The following is a 24748-nucleotide window of genomic DNA, read 5'->3' as shown; positions in this document are numbered from 1 at the left end:
ATTGATGCCTTCAGAAGTGGAAAGGTTCGTGTTCACTTAATTAAATATGCAACATGATTCTTCTTACTTAATGAACTAACCAGCCTCAGCTAGACAATGCCTCAATCTGTGACATCACATGACATCGGTTAAGGTGGTGTGTCACCATCTATCTTTCTTTTTGCATTACTTTTCAGATAAATTTTTGTGCCTAGTTTTCATATGTAAAACGATAATGCCCTAGATGTGACAAAGTTACATTTCTTCATGTAATTTGCAGAATATAGATTGTAGCAAGCATAAACATATATAGATTATTTATTAACAAAAATGGCGACTGCTGCTCTGATGTTGATCATGCAATACATGCAGTGCGTCTGTAATTCCTTAGGTCAGCAGTGCACTTCGGGCCGTGCAGTGAGTTGGAGATGGTACAACCTGTGTGAGAAAATTGAGAATAAACATATTTAGGAATTAGACAGCTTAATGAGCGGTGTTGGCACGTCATGCACTGCGCACTGAATTTATGTTCTAAGCTCATACAAGCATGCTCCCTTATAGATTTTGTCTACTGGCGATAGCACTCCACTACAGAACTCATACTATATAGTACAAAAGGGTTGAACCTCAATATAACTAACTTCAATGTAACAAAATTCTCTATATAATGAAATATTTAGCTTTTGATTATTTTTTTGTCCGTAGAGCGCCATGTATTTTGGACCCCAATATAATGAAGCATTTATATACACAATTTCAATACAGCCAAACCTCGTTATGTCGAACTCACGAAAATAATTCCAATCAGTGCGATATAAGGCATAATTCGATATAAGCCTGCTAAACAAATGATGAATTGGATGTTGTAAAAACACATACCATTTATAAAAACACTCTAATGATGAAATCAGCTTAGTTTTGCATGAAATAGTCCTGTATCTTGTTCTGCTTCAGCAACTTAGCTGCCTGCAACAGCACGCATTTCTCCACATTGTCAAAAGAGTCGGAGCAGCTGAGGCTGCAACTTTCCACATTTGTGCAGAAGCACCTGACTAGTGTGAGTGCACCGATCACCTTGAAGGATGTAGGCAAAGGCACCTTGTTATTTTCCTCATTGTGCCAACTTTCACTTGTGTTCGGTACGATGTCAGCAATGTAGTCTTCAAGGTGCAAACACAAAGAGCGAGAAAAGCAGCGAGACAACTTGCACTTGCACGACGAGGGCTATTTTTGTTTGATGTAACCGTAATTTTGGCTATATATTCTCACTGTAACTATATTGCGTTCAGCAAATGTCCGATATACAGAATAATTCGATGAAACAGGTTTGATATACAGTCAAACCTCGATATATCGAACACGGATATATCGAATTATTGCGTATATCGAACACTTTCTTTATCACGTGGAAAATCGCATGCATTTTTAATTTTTTATTTCGAACGGGGCCGGATGTAAAATGGATATATCGAACTCCGCCGCCCCAGACCAAGTGCGCTCTGTTGACAGGAGGCGAGCTTTCCCGCAACACTCTCGAAGATAGCGGCGGCGCGATGGGCGTTCCGGACTTTCCGGACTAGGGTGCCTCGATGTCCTCCTCGCCCGGAGCGGCGGGCGAGGAGGACATCGAGGCACCCTATTCCGGACGGCTGCGTACACGGGGCTGCGTACGACAGCTGCCCACATCGGTTGCGCCGAGGGCGCCATTTGAACGTGGCGGCGTACACACGCGGCGGCTTGGAGCCAGCACGGCCGCCTCGATCAAGCGCGCACGGCGGGGCAAGCCGCCTCGATTACGCGCGCACGGCGGGGCTTGCCCCCGCCGTGCCCCCGCCGTGCGCGCGTGATCGAGGCGGCCGTGGAGCCAGTTGGAGCGCTTTGTCGGTGCTGAGCCACACAGCATGTGCATTGAGGACTTCGTTGGCGGTGACGACAGCACCGGAACAGTGGCGGAGTTTGCTCGAGCCGCCCATCGCCGCAAGCCGCACCGCACGCGTGCGGTCGCGCGAAATATTGCACATATCAAACACTTGTGCACAAATTTCGGTTTACGATGTGTAAGGTATACACTGTGCACACAGTGTAAACGGTAATTTGTGCGGCGATGGGCGACTCGAGCGTAACCGTTTGGACTATGTTGAGGACGCCGTGGTCAAGCACGCGGTTGCCAATATGAAGTAGGCTACGCTGCTTCGGTACTTTCAGCAAACAAAATAAATACTTTGTTTGAAGCTTCATGTGAGTATCTATTGCGCCACGATTGGTTCATTGATTGATTTGTGCTAGTTTTTGACGCGTTTTCTACGTGATTTTATATATCGAATTCTGGCTATATCGAACTATTTTGCGATCACCGCGCTGTTCGATATATCGAGGTTCGACTGTATTTGGGTTTGACTGTAAAGTGAACTTTTCAATATGACAAAAATAATGCCAAAGAATACCAAGACAACAAATGAAAACTGCTGCAGCCAGAGATGGTCAAATTGTTAAATTACATGTGGCTGCTTGCTAAACGCACCTCTCAAATCATGTTGCGCCACAGAGAGTGGCCACCGAAGCGAGGATGATAACATGAGTAGCAGTACTAGTACTGAACACGAGACCCTCTCGCCGTCATGTTCTGCACAAAGTGAAATTGCGATAAGATTCTATCGTGCCCTGTGTGGCATGTGCTGTGGTAGCAATGTGGTAGTGAGTGTTCAAGGTCATTGAGCAAGACTTGTTCATGTTTGTCTGTGCACACATGACAGCATGCTTTTAACTTAATAAGTAAGCGAATGTTTAGTGCAATTTATACAGCCAATAGAACTACGAACCTTAGTGCAGTTGTCTAATACTTTGGTAGCGTTTTCACTTATTTGCCTTTTGAGTGAAACTGCAACTTTTTTATTCATAGGGCTAATACTAGAAACAATGCATAACTGCTACAGAAATTTTGAACGTCATACCGCATTTTGCTTGATTTGCTGGACATGACACGCACGTGCAATGTCCCAAATTTGCAATGAACATGGCAGCTGTGAACAACAGGTTGTTGGTTGTCGCATTGCTTCTATGTGATTTTTAAGCGAAGCTTTTTTTGTGGCCTCCGATGGATTTTGGTGGTGCATTGGTTGGACTGTGTGGAGACTGTCTCGCTGATAGCGTTGTCCAACTGTAGGTGACATGATCAGCTGTAGCGGCAGAGTGGACGCAATGGCTTCACTTTGTACCGCTAATGTGAACATATTGTCTACATGGCATAAAGCCGCATTTTTGTTCACCAACTCTCAAATCTAAATAAAATTGTTTTGCCCTTGAAATTCGTTTTTAAATGGCTCGATAACACGGAAATTTTTACAACCCCTTCCTGTAAGAAAAGTTTGACAGAGACTGTACTTGTTTGCATAAAAGCTTGACTTTCAAAATGAAATTTTGATATAATGAAGCAAAGTGAAGATTTTGATGAGTTAATTATATGGAGATTTAACTATAGTGGCTCACATTGAGAAAGAACTCTAAAACAGTAGGAAGATAAGACAAATAGTAGTTTCCTATCTTCTTCAAGCATGCATAGAATAGTTTTTGTAAAATCAGATAACAAACAGGGCATGGCAATTTATTATTTACAGACATTCTCAATACAAGAGACACATTGCACATGATCTATAACAAAATACTATCGCGCTCAGTATGAGCTACAACGTGGAGAGCGCGTGGCAAAGTGCGCTCCCAGGTTGGATACTAAGGAAAAGGGTACTGCTGTTCCCGTTGCGAACATTGCCCCTGCAGGCTTGCTTTCACCCTCTTCTACAATTTAGTGCAAAAAATATTGGTTTCACGAAAACGATAACAGATGGTGGCCACCTTTTGTGTAACCTATGCATCATTCATTGCTTTACCCACTGCAGCCAGTGAAATAGCTCAGATAAGAGACAGTGAGTTCGCAGTGACATTTATTTTGTGTATACTGTGATTGCATGCAGAAAGAGAGAAAGAACAAATGTAGGCATTGATCAGTAAAGCAGAAACCTGGGTCACGATGCACCGAGGGGCGAAAAAATAAAGTGTCACATTCTTAAGCACCTGCAGTTCTAATGTCCAAATGTATGAATGATACCCAGCTTGCACAAAGGTTGTGCACCATTATGTCCATAAAATTAAAAGAATGGGTGAAAGCAGGCATGAAGGGGCAATGTTAATAAAAAATAAAAGCAGAACATCGGGAACATGGCAGCGGCCGGTGCCACTATCTAACCCGGGAGTGTTTTGCCAATCACTTGCGCATTATAACTCATGCTGGGTGTAACAGTACCTGAAGATGCGCTTTAAGATAAGCATTAAACATATTAACCCTTTAAGGGTCAATGCCGTAAACATATGGCACCGTGAACAAATCCCAAATGGTTGATGCCGTATATTTACAGTGCCAGTTGTATGCTTCAAAAACGTGCCAATTTTTCAACTATTTGTTGCCCAGAATGTGCTGCCACCCTGTGTGGATAGAATTAATTTTTTTTTTTTTTTCGCTCCGTAGTCTCTTGGTTTTCATTCCACAGCTTTTTTACGCTGGCGTTTCAGCGACCGCTCGCGCATCTGCACGTGCATGGGCGCGCAGTGGTTAGTTTTGCTTTTGTCTCGTGGGCTGTTTCCATTTGTTGCACTTCTAAAAACTGATGTTGATCTGGTTTCTAATCTCTCAAAGGGTCACTGCTAGATGCTTGTTCATCTGTTGCTCACAGGGGTGCGGTTACATCCATTCACAGTGGGCGCTGGTATATGCAAACGATGCCGGCGTTTCTTTTCTCAAGACTCGGCTCGCGAAAACTGATTGCTCCTTGTTGGCAATAGTACGAAGGATTACTGAAAGTTTCTGACTCGCCTGGTTTTTGCGACAGGTGCACAGCCACAGAGATTTCTCGAGTGTGCTCACATACACAGGTCGATTACGCTACGGGCGTGCACGTCGGTTGCTCTGCCGCAAGTGAGTCGAGCGGTGATTGCTCCGATGCAGACTATTGCCCAAGTGCTGAATCAGAATGTATCTATTTCAGAGTATCTACTTTTTATTCTTATTATAAGTATTTATGGAAGCCCATCTGTACTCATGAATAAAGAATGCATGTTTACCTACGAAACACATATTTTTGTCACTTTATGGTCACTCTAAAAACTTGCAGTAAATTTTTTTTTCAAATTAGGTCAGTCTGAAGATTTTAAACCTGCAATAAAAAAAGTCGACCCTAGGGGGTTGCATTGACCCTAGGGGGTTGCAAAGAAAAACAAACTTGACGCTCAAAGGCTTATCCTAAACGTCACTGTTAGGTCAATTAAAATGCTAGTTTATTACATGCATGATTCACTGAGTTGAAGGCTGGCCTCTTGTTATATCAGACTAGAATCACAGTCAATGAATACTGTTACAAATACAGACCGACTATGCAGATGCCAATTTTACCGTGTCAGACCCATGCACATTTCAATTTCTATAAAGAAAGAGAAAGAAAGAGGCTAACTTAAACAATGTAACTACCTGTCTGGTCAGGACAGTGCTTTGGCACCAAGGCGCTTCTTTTTGAAATACTGTGGAGCAACATCAGGCAGCCAGTCAGGGTCCACCACAGTCAAGTTCCTGCAACAAGCCCAAAAAGTTGCATTTGAAAACATTGTTATCCACTCAAAAGCGTCATGAAGCTATAAATGAAATCCATGTGGTTTCCGAAGAGGGAAAGCTTCTCAGTCAAATAAAAATAAGTCCTGGTCCAAAGATTGAACCAGCACCACCATCTATACAGGGCAGCCGCTCTACCAACTGAGTCTATGTGTCACTGTCTGTCACTGAATTTGTGCTCCACCCATGCAAAGCCCCCTTCCTCCACACACCATGCATATGACTAGGCACATACTAAACCATTCCAAGAGTTGAATAAGCTCCTTACCTCATGTAGCACTTGGTTGTTTCAACCATTTCAGTGAACACCACACATGCTGGTGACGATGAGAACAAGCAAGATGATGGGTGAATGTGGACTTTCTTGCGTGCATCCAGCTGACAAAAAGACAGACATAAATGTTTGAACATCAGCATCTTATTTGACTACCTTGGGCTAAAATTCAGCTTCATGAAGCCGAATTCAAAATATTGATACATTACATATTTGGTAAGTTATAACTACCACACAGGATGGAGGCAACTGTCCTTAAATAGAACGAGGGACAGCGTGCTATTATTCAACACTAGTTTTGTTTCAACACGGAAAGTTGCAGATGGTCAAGGACGTGAGCTTTTATCGATTTCATGACCCATGATCTGTTGTGCTCTGTGCATTCTACACTATTATAGTTATTATTATTACTATGAACCTGTTTAGCAATTGAAGTTATTGCCTCACTCGTGGTAAAGCACAGTCCACATTAAGCAGTACTTGAATACTGGAAGCAGTCAATGGAACAGTGTGAACTTTGCAAGAGTTGAAAGCTTTCTTGCTGCTGGTATGCCAAAAGGCATTTCTTCTCTGTCACCTGACATACTAGCATATGGTAAGCACTGGGGCGCAAGGCAGTTGTGTGCAATGTGTAAGAGGGCACTCACCGTTAGGTAATCTCCATTTTTCTGAAGTTCAGCAACATTGGTAAAGAGACCAGAAGCCAGGCACTTTCTGTGAGAGACAGTGCCCAGTTTAGTGCAAGGTACTCAGGGACGTCAAAACTTACAAACTTCAGTTTCATCTACTACACTCTGAATTTCTTTCACTTGACCATGCACAATTTTGTTTATGCCCGCATTGCAGTCAAAACAGAACACTATGCATTACAAAAAAGGATTAATTCGTGCCAAGGATAACGAACAACTCAATGTGAGATTAGCCAAGGTGCAAAGCCAATAAAAATGAAAACAGTGCCTAGTTTGTCTTCTGTCTTGTTAAAATAGTGCATGTAACATTGCGTGACATGAAAGAACTCACTGTGATGGCACCCATTTACTTCACAGACAAACATATGCTGCTGGTCTCATAATCAGGTTGTGAGACAGTACCACTACATGTTATTTCTTATTTTAGCATATAGCTAGTACATAACTAATGCCACATCAAGCTTGTGTTTGTTTCCTTTCGTTGGCAATTGCTTAGTGTTGAGAGCAATGATTCCAGCTAGTTCACGGACAATGAGAGCCACTAAAATATCTTTGCTGCCTAGGTGTCATGCAATGTCCTATGGCAGGTTTTCTGGTCATAACATGACACTATTATTTCAATTGTGGGTTTTAACATCCTGAAACTGCAAAGTGGACTATGACGTACACCATAGTGGAGGGCTCTGGATTAATTCAGACCACATAAGGTTCCTTCATGTGCATCTAAATATTACAAGCACCTGAGCATTTTTGCCTTTTGCCTCCATCGAAATGCAAGTGCTGCAGCTGGGAATCAAACTTGCAACTTTGTGTTCGGCAGCAGGACACCATGGCTGACGATACCATTGTGGGTTTCGTAACTGGATGAAATTCCAGAGTTTATTTTGGCTATTTCAAAACACAACAGGTGTGAGCGCAACATGGACTGTGACACTCATAAAGCAGGCCAGCATTAAGTCTGAGTGTGCTTTAGCAAACACAAAATTAATTTTCTTTCACAGCTGCTGCAGTCTATAATGAATCGCATGAGCTGAACTTGGACTGTAGTGTCTCACTGCCTCTATTATTTGTATGCACAGTCATGCTTTCACTTAGCTTGCTTATAACAAAGCACAGCTTTGTCTTTGGCAGGAGTCTGAATGTAGAACAGTACAAAATAAATTCATGAAAACAACACAGTACCGAAATGCCGCGCTATCCTGACCGCATGATCTCGATGGCACACCCGCTTTCACGCACAGGTCAGCCAGCTGGGACCTAATCTCAATGACCTTCAGCATGTTCTTCTTGTTGACAAAGTTTTCCTTGCACCAAGCCTGCACAGAAACATTGCAAAGATTGCTCGTTTGCAGATCATGAACCATAGGTATCAGATGCAAAACTTCCAGTGCCAGAAAAATTACAATGTGATTGGATAACACTGAAGGGGTCAAAGCGGGCTGCGTAGCTGCAGCACGAATTCCGACACATAATTACAAGTTGTAGAAACTCCACCGCATTCTTACCGCACATAAAAGGATGACACTTGGCAAGCATGAAGGTTTGGAAACATAAGACATTTAAATTTGATATCAAAGTTGGTCTCACAATGACGATCCTGGTGTCATCGCAGTTTTGTGACATCATGGTACACTGCAAAATATGCTTATTTTGTGAAGCAATAAGGTTAGGTACGATGATGTTGCTCATAAAAAAGTAAACAAAAGCGCTGCACTCACACGTGGCAGCCGCAGCGACTGCAGGAAAGAAGCTAATTAATGCATCATGACCTATCCAGTTCCTGAATGGAAATGGTTGATAGAAACAAGTATATTGTAGTAAACTACTTAGGGCGCTAAGATGCTTGGTAGTGTGTTTTTAGGGTCGAGTACATGGCTTGGAACACCATTTAACACAAAAACATGACAAGTTAAAAATGCCCTAGCAATACTACATCACAGGCCTCATTGGCTACGTGCAGATTTACTTAATATGGCCAATAAAAACATTGCAGCATTCATTCCAAGGCAGCCTGGCTGAAGTCGATTCATGTGCCATGCAACGGTAAGAGTGGGGATGCAAGGGCGGCAAGGGCATAATGCACTTCAGTTTTGATAGGTTCTACGGTTGTATAACTACTACTCAAGCAATGGATGCACGTCATTACGGGCTCGCAGACATCACATTTCACTTAATCCCCTCTCACCTTGTTTCCTTTGACGCTCTTGTAAGCCTTGTAGACATTCAGTAGCATCACGTGGTCTCCTTCGTTTGACTGAAATTTTCTCCAAACCTCAGCAGCACGTTCCCTCTGCGAGTAAGCAACAGAATAATCAACTGCATCAGCTTTCAAGTGAAACACTGCTCCATTGCACATAAGGAAGCCCAGGTATACATAATTCTGCACAGTAATTAAATATAACAAAAAAAAATAGACCGGACACAGTGTTGTCCACTGTTGAAATCTCTATATCAATATAAACCATGAAGTTTGACTAAGCATCCATGCTATTTATGATATTCATAATATATCAAAGCATCAGGCAGCAAATATGTTAAAGACACAATAGTGCATCAGACTTAGGTGTTAAAATATAGGATTCTGAAACAAATATTTCCACAGTAAACGTGCTTTCTAACAACAGGCATGTTGAGCACAAATATACAGGGAGGAGAGAGAAATATGACAACACAAGTGCTCACAGATCTGCGTATTTGCAATTTGTGCTCAACATGCCTGTTGTTCAAGACCAATTAGCCCAACTCTAAGTCCATTTATGTAAACATACTCACCTGCTTTTCATTGAAGTACAGCACGGAATCACCAGACAAGATAGATACTATTGTCAGAATCTCGTCCCTAAAGAGTTAAAAGATAAACAATTAGCAGTGACGCAGCTAATTCAAAGTTCTGTAATGTGCACGATGAATCCAAACAAGACAAAAGATTCACAGGAATACAGAAACTCGAATTGATTAATACAGCATGAGCAAGGGAAGTCTCAGCCCAGAGTCAACTTTTTGACAAGGGGTCTTGTCTTTATGACAGCAACAAGGAAGAGTCCCATTGTTGAAGTAAATGTTCTGGGCTGAGGCTTCCCTCATTCATCCACTATTAATCAGTGCATATTACAGTACCTTCATTACTGTAGAAACAGTAATGGGCTTAGGAAGACCTTGTAGAGTGCAACGAGCATGTTGCATAAATTCTCTTTCTTTGCATAACATACAGTGTTGAATACACAAAAGCAGACATTCTGCCACTACCAGTAATGGCAAAATGTCTAAAATATGCAGAGGTTGTTGGCAGATGGTATGAGGTATTTAACGCCTTAACGCCTAATATCATCTGCCAAAAACTGTTGCATGAGAATCTCTGCAGATTAAAAGATACATTGTGATCATTGCACATTCTAACCAGAAAATAAGCACAAAACCAAACATCACAAAATTTAAAGCCCAAAAGATTTTGTGAGGTGCACCGTCTGCTACAAACTCATCAGTCTGATGTTCTCTTTATAGACATCAGTAGTGCTAGCAGCTAACAAATGCACTCAACAATGAGGAAGTTCATGCCACTGCAGTGTCCGAGCAATGTGAAGGCTCTCAGGAACACGAATAACAAGCAAATGGAAGCGTCTGATGACATAAAGGCCGGCGCATCTACACAGATTCTGCACATGTCCCCCTTGAAGTCATTTGCCACAGCGTTGTTTACTTCCTTTGGCTACTGGTACAATCCCACTACTATGCATATTATGAGCTACATGCTTCCTAAGACAGTGCACTAATGGGTTGGCTTCCATAAAGTTACAACAAGGTGGGAAAAACTGCAGTGGTCAATAAATAATAGAGCACCAGCAACAGTAGTACAGGTGCAACATTTTGCTCAAGTCCAGGTGTTCAGCCAGTGTTACATGCCCAGTGTGATGCACTCTTGTTAGCCCCTGTTAATGAGGTACTAGTAGTTCAACTTGAATGCTACCGTTACTGTCGAAATGAAATGTTCCTTTTTCCAGTGACTCAAGATGAACTTTAGAACTGATTAGTGTTGAACCTAGAGGTACAGCTGAATCTACCACAGCATGCCTATAGGTGATGGAATCACTTACGTGCATCCAAGCTCTTTTGAGCACAGGATAATTTTAGCGAACCGAGGCTCCAGGGGGAAGGCAGCCATTTTCTTACCCAGGGCTGTGAGCTGAAACAAAATTATTTATTTTTACGATGAAAAGTGAAACAAAAAAGTGAACCAGCTTCTTTTCAATACCAGAGACGGTCACTTACAAAGGCTTGCGTTCTTATTGTAACAACTTGTTTATGATACTTTGTTTTTGCTAGCTTAAAAACAAGGTTGCATTTTCTGATCCACATCATTTTATGACACACTTGGAGAAATATAACTCTGCCTAATTAGCTTAAAAGAGAGAGGGAGAGAGAGAAACTATTCACTTTATTAAAGCCCTGAAACACTTTTATAACTAATCGTACAGTGACCTCACTATTAATGGACGTTGTCTGAAGAATCACATGGTGCTAAAATTTTTGGAACCCTTCAACTATAAGTGGAGTGCTCTCACTTTTCGTCTACACTAGCAAGCTGGAAGCTACACAGCGAATCCAAGAAGGCAAAGCCCAAAAACTTGAGTGTCATGGTGGCGAAACAAGGACTCGCGATGGCACCCTATGGTGGCCGCTGTAGAGTATGCTACACAGCACACTGCTGCCTCTTGGAGGCCCCAGGCAACAGACGCAGCTATGCGCAGTGCAAAGATGAAGTGATTTTTCTGTCTTTTTGAGATTGCATACATATATATTTTTCATCTATTTCATTAAAATTAGCAATTATGTATTACTAAGAATGGTCTTGCAATCACAAAATCAGCCAACAGCATTGGCGGCTCTAGATGCTTTCGATGACACTCTATGACAAAATTGCAGAAGCAAGAGCAAGCGAATTTAGCTGTGTTTGACAGGAGATTGTAAATTCCCTTTGCATGGAGTGCAGTAATATTTAGCTCATAGGTTCATGAAAGCTTCTATGACAGATGGGTAGCAGAATACAGAGAGAGAGAGAAGTAAGCTTTATTGGAATAGAGAATGCTTCTATTTTCCAGCAAGTTTGTTGGGGGTCCATCAGGCGAAAAGCTCGGACATACAGCATGAATGTGCCTGAAGGCACTCACACTGCAGCAATACGTCTTCTATCAACATAAAACATACACTTATCTTTCAACATATATAAATAAATAAATAGAAGAACAAACAACATACAATACTGAAGATAAAAAAAAAACAGTTTTTAATAATTACAACGTAGTTCTAGAAGAAACATAAATTACACTATGTCATCAACACACCTAAGATGCATATAAGAGCACATACAACAATGTACAGTGCTCATAGAATGCAATGCAACAGGGAACATTTAGTAGAACCCTGGATATATGCAAAGCACTCGAGAGTACCATCTCATGTCGCTAGAAATCTGGTCACCAAAGGTGACATGGACTCCGATACAATGTATGTGCCAAAATTATGTCAAGCTGACACGAACTGCAGCCGGTAGCAACAAAAGTATGTGCATTAGTTAGTCCTAAATTGACATGTTTCATTCCACGAGCACTCTACATACAGTCGAAAATTGACATTGCTGTCAACATGCCTAAGACACACCTTATCATGTACAATGTGATCAGAAAAAGCACCGAGTTCAATGAATATGATATGCAGCAATTAATGTGGAATAAAAATGAGGTTTTCACCTTTTTAATATATACTTATTCTTGTTTACAAAAATACGCTCTAATTTCTTTCAGGTCAAGGTATTTATAATGACATTTTCTTTTTTGTAACCATTTAAAAGTGAAGGTAAGGTGAATTTTAACGACTGCTTGAGGTAATTTGTGCGCCTGTATGGCACTAACTACCTGTCCAGGCCACAGGTACGCACATCACTTTTTTCGCATCACATGGTATAAAAAGGCTGTGAAATTTTCAGAAGCGAAGGAGAATGAATACAATAGCTGGAATTCGTAAAGCTTAGTTGCTCTTATTATGTTGTATTTAGTGAAAAGTTGGGCAGTAGAATGAAAATAGGGAATGTTCGCTACATGCACGTTTCTGAAGTTGAAGAAGTGAGTGAAGATTTCTTTGTGTGGTGGTAGCCCCACACAAGGGCCTAATAATTCAAATGCGATTCAAATAAGGCATAATATATCTGAAACTTTACTTTTTCTTGAAGAAAGTGGCGGCAACATGATAAAGCATCAGCAGCCGATGACAATGATTTCGCAACCAGCTCAATGTCATACGTCCAGTTCCTTTCTTCTAAAATTGCAACACCCAATACTTTGTATTTGCTTAGAAATTCAATGGGCGGATTGTCTAAGAACAACTCTTGATTTAAGCGAGACTGTTTGCCTCTCGCCTTACTTTTGATTTGGTGCTATTGACCTTGAGAGCACTGTTACAAGGCCAAACTGATAAATTACAAAGAACAATGTGAGGTTTTAAAAGATCATTAACATCATAGCTAGAGATGAAAAGCCTAGTATTGTCAGCATATAGTACATCACCTTCCATTTAAGCAATATTGTTCACATATATATTCAATAAAAGTGGACCTAAATCACTGCCCTGCAGCACTCCTGGTGTAATTTCTTTATACGAACAGCAGAAGTTTTCACTAGTGACACTCCTTTCAAACAGACAGATAGGATCGAGCCAATGCGTCTGCCACAGCAAGGATACTGTATCTGTTCAATTTACTTAGTAGTATGTTATGATGTAAACAACCAAAGCCTTGCTATAGACAATAAAAATACCCAATGTTAGCTTTTCAGCATCAATATTATTAACAATTATAGCTCCGTTTGACATGCGTAACAGTGCCATTTCGGTAGATCTGCCAGGGCAGAATCTATGCCGACAGTCAGCAAGGATGTTATCCTTTGAACAAACACTGTTAATGCGAGTTGAAATCACTTTCTGTGAACCTTTAGAAAATGCAGATAGAATGGAACTAGGCCTATAGTCCCCCAACTCATTTCGGTTACCACCTGTAACACTCTTGCTTTCTTCATGGCTGTTGGGAAACAGCCAGAATCTAGTGCAAGATTTATTACTATGTTCAAAAAGTGTTTCAGGGCCCCTTTAAAGGAATGGTGCACTGGATGACATATAGTAGAAGCTCATTCATAAGTTAAAAAAAAAAAAAAACGTGAAAAACTAACTGGCAAAACGTATGATTCACAGTCACTGAAATTTTGACAGACTCAACTGTAGTTTACACCTATGTAATGTGAAGCATTGCATGAATCATTGCAGCACGAGATGCCAACGTGTGCCAAGCTGGTGGGGCCTGAGCAGCCCAGGATGTGCACTGCCATTCTTGGGGCTTCGGCAAGCTTACAGCTGTGTTTCTAGAATTCGGCCTGGGTAAGCCACAAAGTTTGAAACTCTGTGGCCTAGGTAAAATGACTGACTAGGTAAACGTGCTGCTTCACAGACTCTAGAGGCCGACTGGAAATTCTGAACTCTTGTTCCCTTGCCAGGCTACTGAGCATTATCTTTGTCTTCTACATATTAATCTTCAACCCAACTCTTACACTTTCTCTGTTAAGGTCCTCAATCATTTGTTGCAATTTGTCCCCAGTGTTGCTGAACAGGACAATGTCATCTGCAAACATCTGCAAGACTGCCGAGATATTCGCCATTGATCCTCACTCCTAAGCCTTCGCAGTTTAATAGCTTGAATATTTCTTCCAAGCATGCAGTGAATAGCATTTGAGAGATTGTGTCTTCTTGCCTGACCCCTTTCTTTATAGGTATCTTTCTACTTTTTTTGTGGAGAATCAAGGTAGCTCTGGAATCTTTAGATATTTTCCAAGATATTTACGTAAGCCTCCTGTGCTCCTTGATTTCTTAATGCCTCTATGACTGCTAGTATCTTTACTGAATCAAATGCATTTTCCTGAAAGTCATACAGAGAGGCTGATTGTAGTCTGCAGATTTCTCGATTACCTGATTGTTGACATGGATGTGACCTATTGTACAGCATCCCTTCCTGAAGCCAACCTGTTCTCTTGGTTGACTGAAGTCAAGTGTTGCCCTTATTCTATTGGAAATTATTTTGGTGAATATTTTCTTCTTCATCATCATCATCATCATCATCATCATCATCAGACTGTTTTTATGTGTCCACTGCAGAACGAAGGCCTCTGCCGGCGATCTCCAATTACCCCTGTCCTTTTACAGTACAATTTACAATTTTATACAGTACTGGAAGTAAGCTAATGGCCCTATAATTTTTTTCAATTCTTTTAACGTCTCCCTTTTGTGGATTCGTATAATGTGTGGGAGATACGGGGGTTCTCCTCCGTACTCTTGGGAAAAAGGAACGACAACACAGTAGTGCAAACAATCACAAGGACATTTATTGCACCTTTCATAGATCAATGCCTGCTAGCCGAGTTGCTATCCCCAAAACATGCCAATGGGCGCGCGACAAATCTAGAAGTCCGACTTACCGCGACCGCATTGCGAGCGAATATGTTCACCCCATGCTGGATCCCAACGCCTGGTCGCATCGCGCGTACTGTCACGCGAACGGTGTCCAAGGCGGCCACGCGAGACGGTCTCGCAGAAGCATGGTCGGCGCACGCGCGGGCGGCACGTTCGTCCCGCTCGCTTCCCGAACCCAAAGAGACCAAGCGCCTTCCCTTTCGGCGCCCAAGTAACCCCGCAGCAGCGCGACACTCGCGCCATCTCCTGCACTGCGCCTCAACCACTCCGACCGCCGCAGGCGAAGCCGCCCTGCAGGAGACGAGCTATGCGGGAAAACTAGATCTCAGGGGAGGCGTGAGAGTCACGCATCCCCACAAATGTTGGCATTCTCCCATTTCTCTTGAACCCCTTGAAGTCACGAGACATTTCGTATAAAGGGTGGCAAGCTTTTCCAGCTTTTTTTCAAGCAAGCTTTTCTTGGGGGGGGGGTATTATCACCTGCTAAAAACATGCAGTAGGCTTCCAGCGGCACTATGTCCCATGTGCTGTAAGCAGACAAATGAAGATGCTTTTGCAATAAGGATGGCGGTGATAGCTATGAACGCAGTGTGACGGTATGGACAGGAGGAGATTTGCTGGTATCAGAACAGGAAACTGAGTGCATACTGTCACGTGGTGGTGACGTTCAAGAACACAGTAGCAATACTGTGAAGAACAAACCTAACTTTTATTGGGCGAACCTGTGCCCACAAAAACAGGCTACACTTATAGCACAACGATAGCGGCGAACACTGTCGGCGATCGTCGAAAATCTGATCAGCGGGTCAAGCGCGTCGGCTTTTATAGAGCAGTCACCGAATGTTCCAGACTAATCGTTGGGACCCGCATGCCTTCCACAAAGTTCTACAACATTCGAGTCACGCGATGAAATCAGATAACACAAGGTTCGGCGACAACAGACAGCCGGGTAGAAGCATCGATAACTTTCCAGAAACGTCGGGTACATGCAGGCGCGTCCCTCGCTGTGCGATTACAGTTGTTAAGCGGCGAAACGTGGTTGGCCGATAAAGATAAGCACACGTGTCAATACCCCCCTCTTAAAAAGCATCGACCCGATGCTGCAAACAAACGAAGTTAATAAACAAAAGAACTCGTAGCAAAGAAAAGAACAAATAACAAAGTTCGTCAGCGTCCGTAAAAGGGTTTAAGGCGCACGACGTGAACCACTTCAGATCGTGCGCGGCGCCGCTGTGAATGCGAAATGCCGTCTGGCACGACCTCATAGTCCAGAGCGCCAATACGTCGGATGACCTTGTAGGGTCCGAAATAGCGTCGGAGTAGTTTCTCACTGAGTCCTCGTCGGCGTATCGGGGTCCAGACCCAAACACGGTCGCCAGGCTGGTACTCGACGAAGCGTCGTCGGAGGTTGTAGTGTCGGCTGTCGGTACGCTGCTGGGTCTTGATCCGTAGGCGGGCGAGCTGTCGGGCTTCTTCGGCGCGCTGGAGATAGGCAGCGACGTCAAGATTCTCCTCGTCAGTGACGTGCGGCAGCATGGCGTCGAGCGTCGTCGTCGGGTTCCTGCCGTAAACCAGCTTAAACGGCGTGATCTGTGTTGTTTCTTGCACCGCCGTGTTGTACGCAAAGGTTACGTACGGCAGGATCGCGTCCCACGTCTTGTGTTCGACGTCGACGTACATTGCTAGCATGTCGGCGAGGGTCTTGTTCAGGCGCTCCGTGAGACCATTCGTCTGCGGATGGTAGGCAGTTGTCCTCCTGTGGCTTGTCTGGCTGTACTGCAGAATGGCTTGGGTGAGCTCTGCTGTAAAAGCCGTTCCTCTGTCGGTGATGAGGACTTCTGGGGCACCATGTCGCAGCAGGATGTTCTCGACGAAAAATTTCGCCACTTCGGCTGCGCTGCCTTTTGGTAGAGCTTTGGTTTCAGCAAAGCGGGTGAGATAGTCCGTGGCCACGATGATCCACTTATTCCTGGACGTTGACATCGGAAACGGCCCCAACAAATCCATCCCAATCTGCTGGAATGGTCGACGAGGAGGTTCGATCGGCTGTAGTAATCCTGCTGGTCTTGTCGGTGGTGTCTTGCGTCGTTGACAGTCTCTGCATGTCTTGACGTAACGGGCGACGTCGGCGGTCAGACGCGGCCAGTAATACTTTTCCTTTATCCTCGACAGCGTCCGGGAGAATCCGAGGTGCCCAGCGGTTGGATCGTCGTGTAGGGCGTGCAGTATTTCTGGACGGAGCGCTGACGGCACCACAAGAAGGTAGCTGGCGTGGACTGGTGAGAAGTTCTTCTTCACGAGCAGGTTGTTTCGTAGCGTGAACGACGACAACCCGCGCTTAAATGCCCTAGGGGCAACGTCGGTGTTTCCTTCCAAATACTCGACGAGGCCTTTTAGCTCCGGGTCAGCTCGTTGCTGTTTAGTGAAGTCTTCCGCGCTTATTATCCCAAGGAAGGCGTCGTCGTCCTCGTCGTCTTGCGGCGGGGGATCGATGGGGGCGCGCGATAAGCAGTCGGCGTCGGAGTGTTTTCTTCCGGACTTGTATATTACCGTGACGTCATATTCTTGTAGTCTGAGGCTCCACCGCGCCAGCCGTCCTGAAGGGTCCTTTAAGTTAGCTAGCCAACACAATGCATGATGGTCACTGACGACTTTGAATGGCCTGCCATAGAGGTAAGGGCGGAATTTAGCTATTGCCCAAATGATGGCGAGGCATTCCTTTTCAGTCGTAGAATAGTTGCTTTCCGCTTTTGACAGCGACCGGCTAGCATACGATATCACCCTTTCAAGTCCTTCTTTCCTCTGGACTAGGACGGCACCGAGGCCTAGGCTACTGGCGTCAGTGTGGATTTCGATATCGGCGTCCTCGTCGAAGTGTGCAAGTACCGGCGGCGACTGCATGCGTTGTTTGAGTTCTTGAAATGCCTTGGCCTGCGGCGTTTCCCACTTGAACGCGACATCACATTTGGTTAGATGTGTTAGCGGCTCCGCGATGCGTGAGAAGTCCTTGACAAAGCGCCTATAGTAGGCACACATGCCAAGGAATCTGCGCACTGCCTTCTTGTCGGTTGGCTGCGGGAACTTTGCGATGGCAGCTGTCTTCTGTGGGTCGGGGCGTACTCCTGATTTGCTGATCACGTGGCCTAGGAACAAAAGCTCGTCGTAAGCGAAGCGGCACTTTTCCGGCTTCAGAGTGAGCCCTGATGACTTGATGGCTTCTAACACTGTCGCAAGCCGCCTAAGGTGATCGTCGAAATTTCCGGCGAAGACAACGACGTCATCCAGGTAAACAAGGCACGTCTGCCACTTCAGTCCGGCTAACACCGTGTCCATGACGCGCTGAAACGTTGCAGGCGCCGAGCACAGTCCGAATGGCATGACCTTGAACTGGTAGAGGCCGTCCGGCGTGATGAAGGCAGTCTTTTCGCGATCTCTCTCGTCGACTTCTATTTGCCAGTAGCCAGACTTGAGGTCCATCGACGAGAAGTATTTAGCGTTGCAGAGCCGATCCAATGCGTCGTCTATCCGTGGAAGGGGGTACACATCCTTCTTCGTGATCTTGTTCAGTCGACGATAGTCGACGCAGAAGCGTAGGGTTCCGTCCTTTTTCTTTACCAGAACTACAGGAGAGGCCCACGGGCTTTTCGACGGCTGGATGATGTCGTCGCGCAGCATTTCGTCGACTTGTTGCCTAATAGCTTCACGTTCTCGCGTCGAAACTCGGTAAGGGCTCTGGCTGAGTGGTCGAGCGCTCTCTTCGGTTATTATGCGATGCTTTGCAACTGGTGTTTGTCGAATCCTCGATGACGTCGAAAAGCAGTCTTTGTATCGTCGGAGAAGACTTCTGATCTGTTGCTGCTTACTCACAGGAAGACTTGGATTCACGTCGAAGTCTGGTTCGGGGACAATGCTCATCGGTGTAGATGCGGCTGAATCCGAGAGGACAAAGGCATTGCTGGTTTCCGCAATTTCCTCGATGTATGCGATTGTCGTGCCCTTGTTGATGTGCTTGAACTCTTGGCTGAAGTTGGTTAGCATAACTTCCACTTGCCCTCCGTGGAGTCGAGCGATCCCTCTTGCGACGCAAATTTCACGGTCGAGAAGTAGATGTTGGTCGCCCTCGATGACGCCTTCTACGTCAGCGGGTGTTTCAGTGCCGACGGAAATAATAATGCTGGCGCGCGGCGGGATGCTCACTTGATCTTCGAGCACACTCAAGGCGTGGTGACTACGACAGCTCTCCGGCGGTATCGCTTGATCTTGTGACAGCGTTATCGATTTCGACTTCAGGTCGATGACTGCGCCATGTTGATTCAGGAAGTCCATGCCGAGAATGACGTCTCGTGAACACTGTTGGAGGACAACGAAGGTGGCAGGGTAAGTCCGGTCATGAACGGTAATTCTTGCCGTGCAGATCCCAGTCGGCGTAATCAGGTGTCCTCCAGCGGTGCGTATTTGAGGGCCTTCCCATGCAGTCTTAACTTTCCGCAACTGGGCGGCGATGGGTCCACTCATGACGGAGTAATCGGCTCCTGTGTCTACTAAGGCGGTGACTGCGTGGCCGTCGAGAAGCACGTCGAGGTCGGTGGTTCTTTGTCTTGCGTTACAGTTAGGTCTCGGCGTCGGATCACGGCTGCGTCGTGTTGAACTGAAGCTGGAACGTCGCGTTGTCAAGTCGTCTTTCGTCGGTGTAGTCTTGGCTTCCTGACTTCGTCGGGACGGCGGCGTGTCGTCATTAGGTCGTCGAGATGGTTTCTTCGTCGTCTTCGTCGGCGGCGGAGGATCTTCGTCAGTTCGACGAACAGCAACCGCACCTCCATCGGTGGCTGCTTTTAGTTTTCCGGATACGGGCTCGCTGACCGGCCCCGGGCTGGGCCAGTGTATGGTCGGCGCTGCGGCGACAGGTAGCGGCCTGGTGACGGCGAACGGGACGGTCGTCGAGGGCTCCACTTAGTAGCGGCGAGGTAGTCGGCGATGTCACGAGGGCGTTCACCTTCCCTCGGGCGCTGTGCGTTGACGGCGAAGCCTCGCAGTCCCATCTCCCGGTATGGGCATCGGCGATACACATGGCCGGCTTCTCCGCAGTGATAGCAGAGCGGGCGGTGGTCGGGGGCGCGCCAAATGTCCGTCTTCCTCGCGTAGGTACGCTGGGCGACGGGTGCGCGTGCTGGCGGCGGCGGCGGCGGACGACGGAATTGCGTCGTTGCAGGGCCCTGGCGTGGTCGCGGAGGGGGACCTTGACGGCGTGCGACGGCGGCGTATGTCATCGCTTCTGGCTGGGGCTGCGGTAATTGTGGTTGCAGCTCGGGAACTCCAAGCGATCGGTGCACCTCTTCTTTGACGATGTCGGCGATCGAAGCCACTTGGGGCTGCGACGAAGGCAGGACCTTGCGCAGTTCTTCGCGCACAATGGCCCTGATGGTCTCCTGAAGGTCGCCGGAATCCAATCCTTGGATGGCGTACTGCGGCGTGAGCCCCTGGCGGTTATATTGCCGAGTGCGCATCTCCAGAGTTTTCTCGATCGTCGATGCCTCTGCCGAAAACTCAGCTACGGTCTTCGGCGGGTTACGAATAAGTCCTGCGAAAAGTTCTTGCTTGACGCCCCGCATCAGGAAGCGGACTTTTTTCTCTTCTGACATTTCCGGGTCGGCGTGCCGGAAAAGACGGGCCATCTCTTCCGTGAAGATCGCGATCGTCTCGTTTGGCAGCTGCACTCTGGTTTCTAGTAGTGCTTGGGCTCGCTCTTTTCGCACTACGCTTGTGAACGTGTGCAAGAAGCCGCTTCGGAAAAGATCCCACGTCGTCAAGGTGGCTTCCCGATTCTCGAACCACGTCCTGGCGGCGTCTTCCAATGCGAAATAGACATGCCGCAGCTTGTCGTCGCTGTCCCAACTGTTAAACTTAGCGACCCTCTCATACGTTTCGAGCCAGGTTTCCGGGTCCTCGAATGTTGATCCGCGGAACGTCGGAGGTTCCCTGGGCTGCTGCAGCACGATGGGGGACGCTGGGGCTGCCATTGGGGTTGCCTTGTCCACAATCTTCTTGGTCTTCTCAGGTAGAAGTCCGTGCTCCGGGGGCAGCTGTTGAAGACGGCGGCTTGCTCGATGCTCCGGGACTACGTTGGTGTTCTCTTTGCGGTCCGGGCTTGGATCACGGCTTGTCGGGGGCGTCCGGTACATGAACGAAAAGCACCTCCACCAGATGTCACGTGGTGGTGACGTTCAAGAACACAGTAGCAATACTGTGAAGAACAAACCTAACTTTTATTGGGCGAACCTGTGCCCACAAAAACAGGCTACACTTATAGCACAACGATAGCGGCGAACACTGTCGGCGATCGTCGAAAATCTGATCAGCGGGTCAAGCGCGTCGGCTTTTATAGAGCAGTCACCGAATGTTCCAGACTAATCGTTGGGACCCGCATGCCTTCCACAAAGTTCTACAACATTCGAGTCACGCGATGAAATCAGATAACACAAGGTTCGGCGACAACAGACAGCCGGGTAGAAGCATCGATAACTTTCCAGAAACGTCGGGTACATGCAGGCGCGTCCCTCGCTGTGCGATTACAGTTGTTAAGCGGCGAAACGTGGTTGGCCGATAAAGATAAGCACACGTGTCATTTTTTATGTGAGATGGGCGGGCAAGTATTGTGGGGAAGCTGATGTGGCAGGTGGCTACTGTTTCCAATCACACGCGCCTCATGCCTTTTTTCTTTTTTACATGGGATCTAGCGGCCGGAAAACGTACGAGACGATCGTTGTTTGATGATGTACTGAACGCTGGTGCCAAATGATTGTGTTTTTTTTGGGGGGGAACGTACTAACTGGTAAAAAAGAGGTGTAACTGTATTGGGTAATTTCTTGTGTTCTCACTCACGAATGTTAGTTCCGGGAAATGGTATGTCATGGGATCGTATCAATGAGATTTTACTGTATTTGTTGAGGTAGTGTTTTTTTTTTTTACTGCCCAATTCTGTATAGAACAAAGCCGTTATCGAGTACATCTGTAGCGGTAGAATAGGTGGACATCACATGCATTTCAAAGAGCTATAACAGGTGGTGTTCAGCAACAAATGAGCCCCGCAATGCAAGCGCACATGCTCTTTGCATAGGTGCCTTTGTTCCAACCTCCGAGAACCACCAACCTCCGACCGCTGACGAAAAAACAGGAGAAAGAGCCAAAAAAGTTATTTGCACTAAGAGGGGATGAGTTTGTCCTCCACTTGAGTGAAGACAGACGCATCCATATCTAGACGCAAATAATGCAAAACAACAGTTCCTGCAATAGCTTAGGACGCAGACAAAGAAAATACACCTTGTAATTCAAAAATTCAGCTACTACAGAGACTAAATGTGTGGACAAATCAAGTAAACAACACAAAGCATATTATTTAAATTAAATTCTGAGGTCTTACGTGTCAAAATCATGATTATGAGGCACACAGTAGTGGGGGACTCCGGATTCATTTTGACCACCTCAAGTTCTTTAACGTGCACCCAATAGATGGTACATAAGCGCATTTGCATTTCACCCCCATCAAAATGTAGCCGCCACGGCTGGGATTTGATTCCGCGCCTTTGGACTTAGCAGTACTACGCCACCATGGTGAGTACGAAGCATATTATTCAGAGGTGCAGATTGGGAAAATGGAATTTTTCTGTGAAATTTGATCAAGAACAAAGCACTCTTAAGAGTGAATATTTAATAAAAGTTGGTCACAATCGTGTCTCAATTTGTAGAACTTCTTGAATAGACGCACAAGTCAATGTAAATCAGCTCTCATAGAAACAAGAAAAAAATCTTGAGATGTTTGGTGCAGTGCACACAAACTCACAGCAACAGGGGATCTAATGCTAGTGTTAGCATTATTATTATGTTATCATTATCATTATATTGTTAGCATGTTAGGATGCTAGTGTTAAAGTATGTGCTTCACATGTTAAACTATGCGCCACTGCCTTACGCTTTGCATCTTTGGGCAGTGTGGGCACTTGATGCGCAACCATGGTGAAAGTAGTGATAGTGAAGTAGTGCCACAGTGATATGGAAGCCTTCGTCACAGTGTTCTGACATTTATGATAGTCAGAGAGAATGGCCCAAGATAAGCATGCGGCACCTCTGCTGGGAAGGTAGGCCATTCCAGAGGCCCTAACACATGGTGCAGGTCATGAACAGTTTTTAGTTATGCCACAATGTCTCCCAATAAAGGCAGTTATGCATGTCACAGAATCTAATGCAAAGGATTTGCATCAACAGAGAGGTAAATCTAGATTTTGGAATCGTTAGACTGTACAAATTGCACATTCTCACAAAATTCAAAAGTTTCACTTTGTGTTCTTAATCTTCCTCCATTTGTATACTTGGCAACATGTGCTGTGCAGGAACCTGAGAGAGCAGTCACTCTAAAACAAGGTTTCAAATGGTGAGCCTGAACCAATAGCTGACAGAGAGGTGTGCTTTCACACAATCATTATGAACTTTCACTGGTAAGCTGCTACTTGAAGGTAGTGATGATCTTTTTGGGGTGATGGTTTTGCAATTCTTCTTGCAAAGCAATTATTACGCTGGCTTCATCCTAGGCATAAATAAAAATCACAATAACACATTCCTTCCAGAATGCACCATGAATTGACTTCTCAGCTTCTACCTGAAGAGCGGCAATGACTTACCTTAACTTCTTCCTTTTTCTCAACAGCACCAAGCTGGTGCAATTTGACCAATGCTTCCGTCAGGTGCTGCCATATGAGAGAGAGAGAGAGAGCACAGTATGTCAAAACATTGCATGGAAATAGTTTTGATTTCTCGCTCAACTACAACCCCCTCAAGTGCTGTACCAGTTGAAAATGCCAATGTAATGCACAACTGCAATGCATTGAAATCTTAAGCAGTAGCATTAAAAAATGAGGTTGAAAATGTGTTGCCAAGAAGGAAGAACAAATAAAGAAAGAGGGGCAACCTTTCCTGAGGCAATAAACAATGAACCTTGCATACACAGAGCTGAGTGAATGTGTGATGTTTAGTGGCACAAGGGCCAGGTATGGCCAAAGAGCGCCATGCTAGTGTTAATGAGTTCACAATGGACTGATGAGTTTTGTGAAGTTGATGTGATGTGGCTGTAAAGGGGCCTAAAATAGCTGGGGTAAACTGCATAAAATCTATGTGTGATAAGGTTATGACAATTACTACTATGATGTGTACTATGAGCATCAAAATCCACTGTGAAAGATTGATGCAATATACAAAATAAACCAGATGCTAAAATTGGCTAGAGCACTACTGCCTCACCAGAGCCCTTGGAACACAAGGGCCTAGAGGCATGTGCTACACAAAACAACTACCATAGTGGCATCCTCTGGAAAGAGGATGCACTATGAATTTAATGGGCTTGTATCTAGTAGGACAACATCATTCAAGAAAGCTAGGACTGCTTTGGTCTTAAACAGCGGTCCAACACCAAGAAACATAGTCGGATGAAGAGGGACACAATAGCGGTATGCAAGAGGAAAACGTTTCTTCCTGTTTCTTTCAGCTTCCCAACACTCCAAGAAGACGTAAAGGACGGTCAGCATGTCATCACATCTACCACAGGTTGGAGGCTCGCTATCAGTCAGGAGAAAGTTATGAGTGCCAAATGTGTGTCCTATT

The 24748-nt window shown here is 45.2% G+C and overlaps 1 protein-coding gene across 2 annotated transcripts in view; it reads right to left on the bottom strand.

The window, feature by feature from the left end:
- Positions 1-279: 279 nt before the first annotated feature.
- The window catches only part of ath (ATP-dependent RNA helicase DHX33), a 59533-nt gene continuing 35064 nt past the window's right edge, over positions 280-24748 (bottom strand). For both annotated transcript variants that reach the window (XM_050188392.2, XM_050188393.3), the window contains exons 16-24: positions 23773-23838; positions 10687-10775; positions 9368-9434; positions 8781-8885; positions 7778-7911; positions 6554-6620; positions 5901-6010; positions 5495-5593; positions 280-417 (exon numbers count right to left, since the gene is read on the bottom strand). In XM_050188392.2, coding sequence (XP_050044349.1) covers positions 5503-5593; positions 5901-6010; positions 6554-6620; positions 7778-7911; positions 8781-8885; positions 9368-9434; positions 10687-10775; positions 23773-23838 — 729 coding nt within the window. In that variant the 3' untranslated portion in view covers positions 280-417; positions 5495-5502. The remainder of the gene's footprint in view (positions 418-5494; positions 5594-5900; positions 6011-6553; positions 6621-7777; positions 7912-8780; positions 8886-9367; positions 9435-10686; positions 10776-23772; positions 23839-24748) is intronic.

Source organism: Dermacentor andersoni, chromosome 2 (genome assembly GCF_023375885.2).
Source record: "Dermacentor andersoni chromosome 2, qqDerAnde1_hic_scaffold, whole genome shotgun sequence".
Classification (NCBI taxonomy): domain Eukaryota; kingdom Metazoa; phylum Arthropoda; class Arachnida; order Ixodida; family Ixodidae; genus Dermacentor; species Dermacentor andersoni.
Note: the sequence above shows the minus strand (reverse complement) of the source record. Positions and strands in the feature narration are given on the sequence as shown.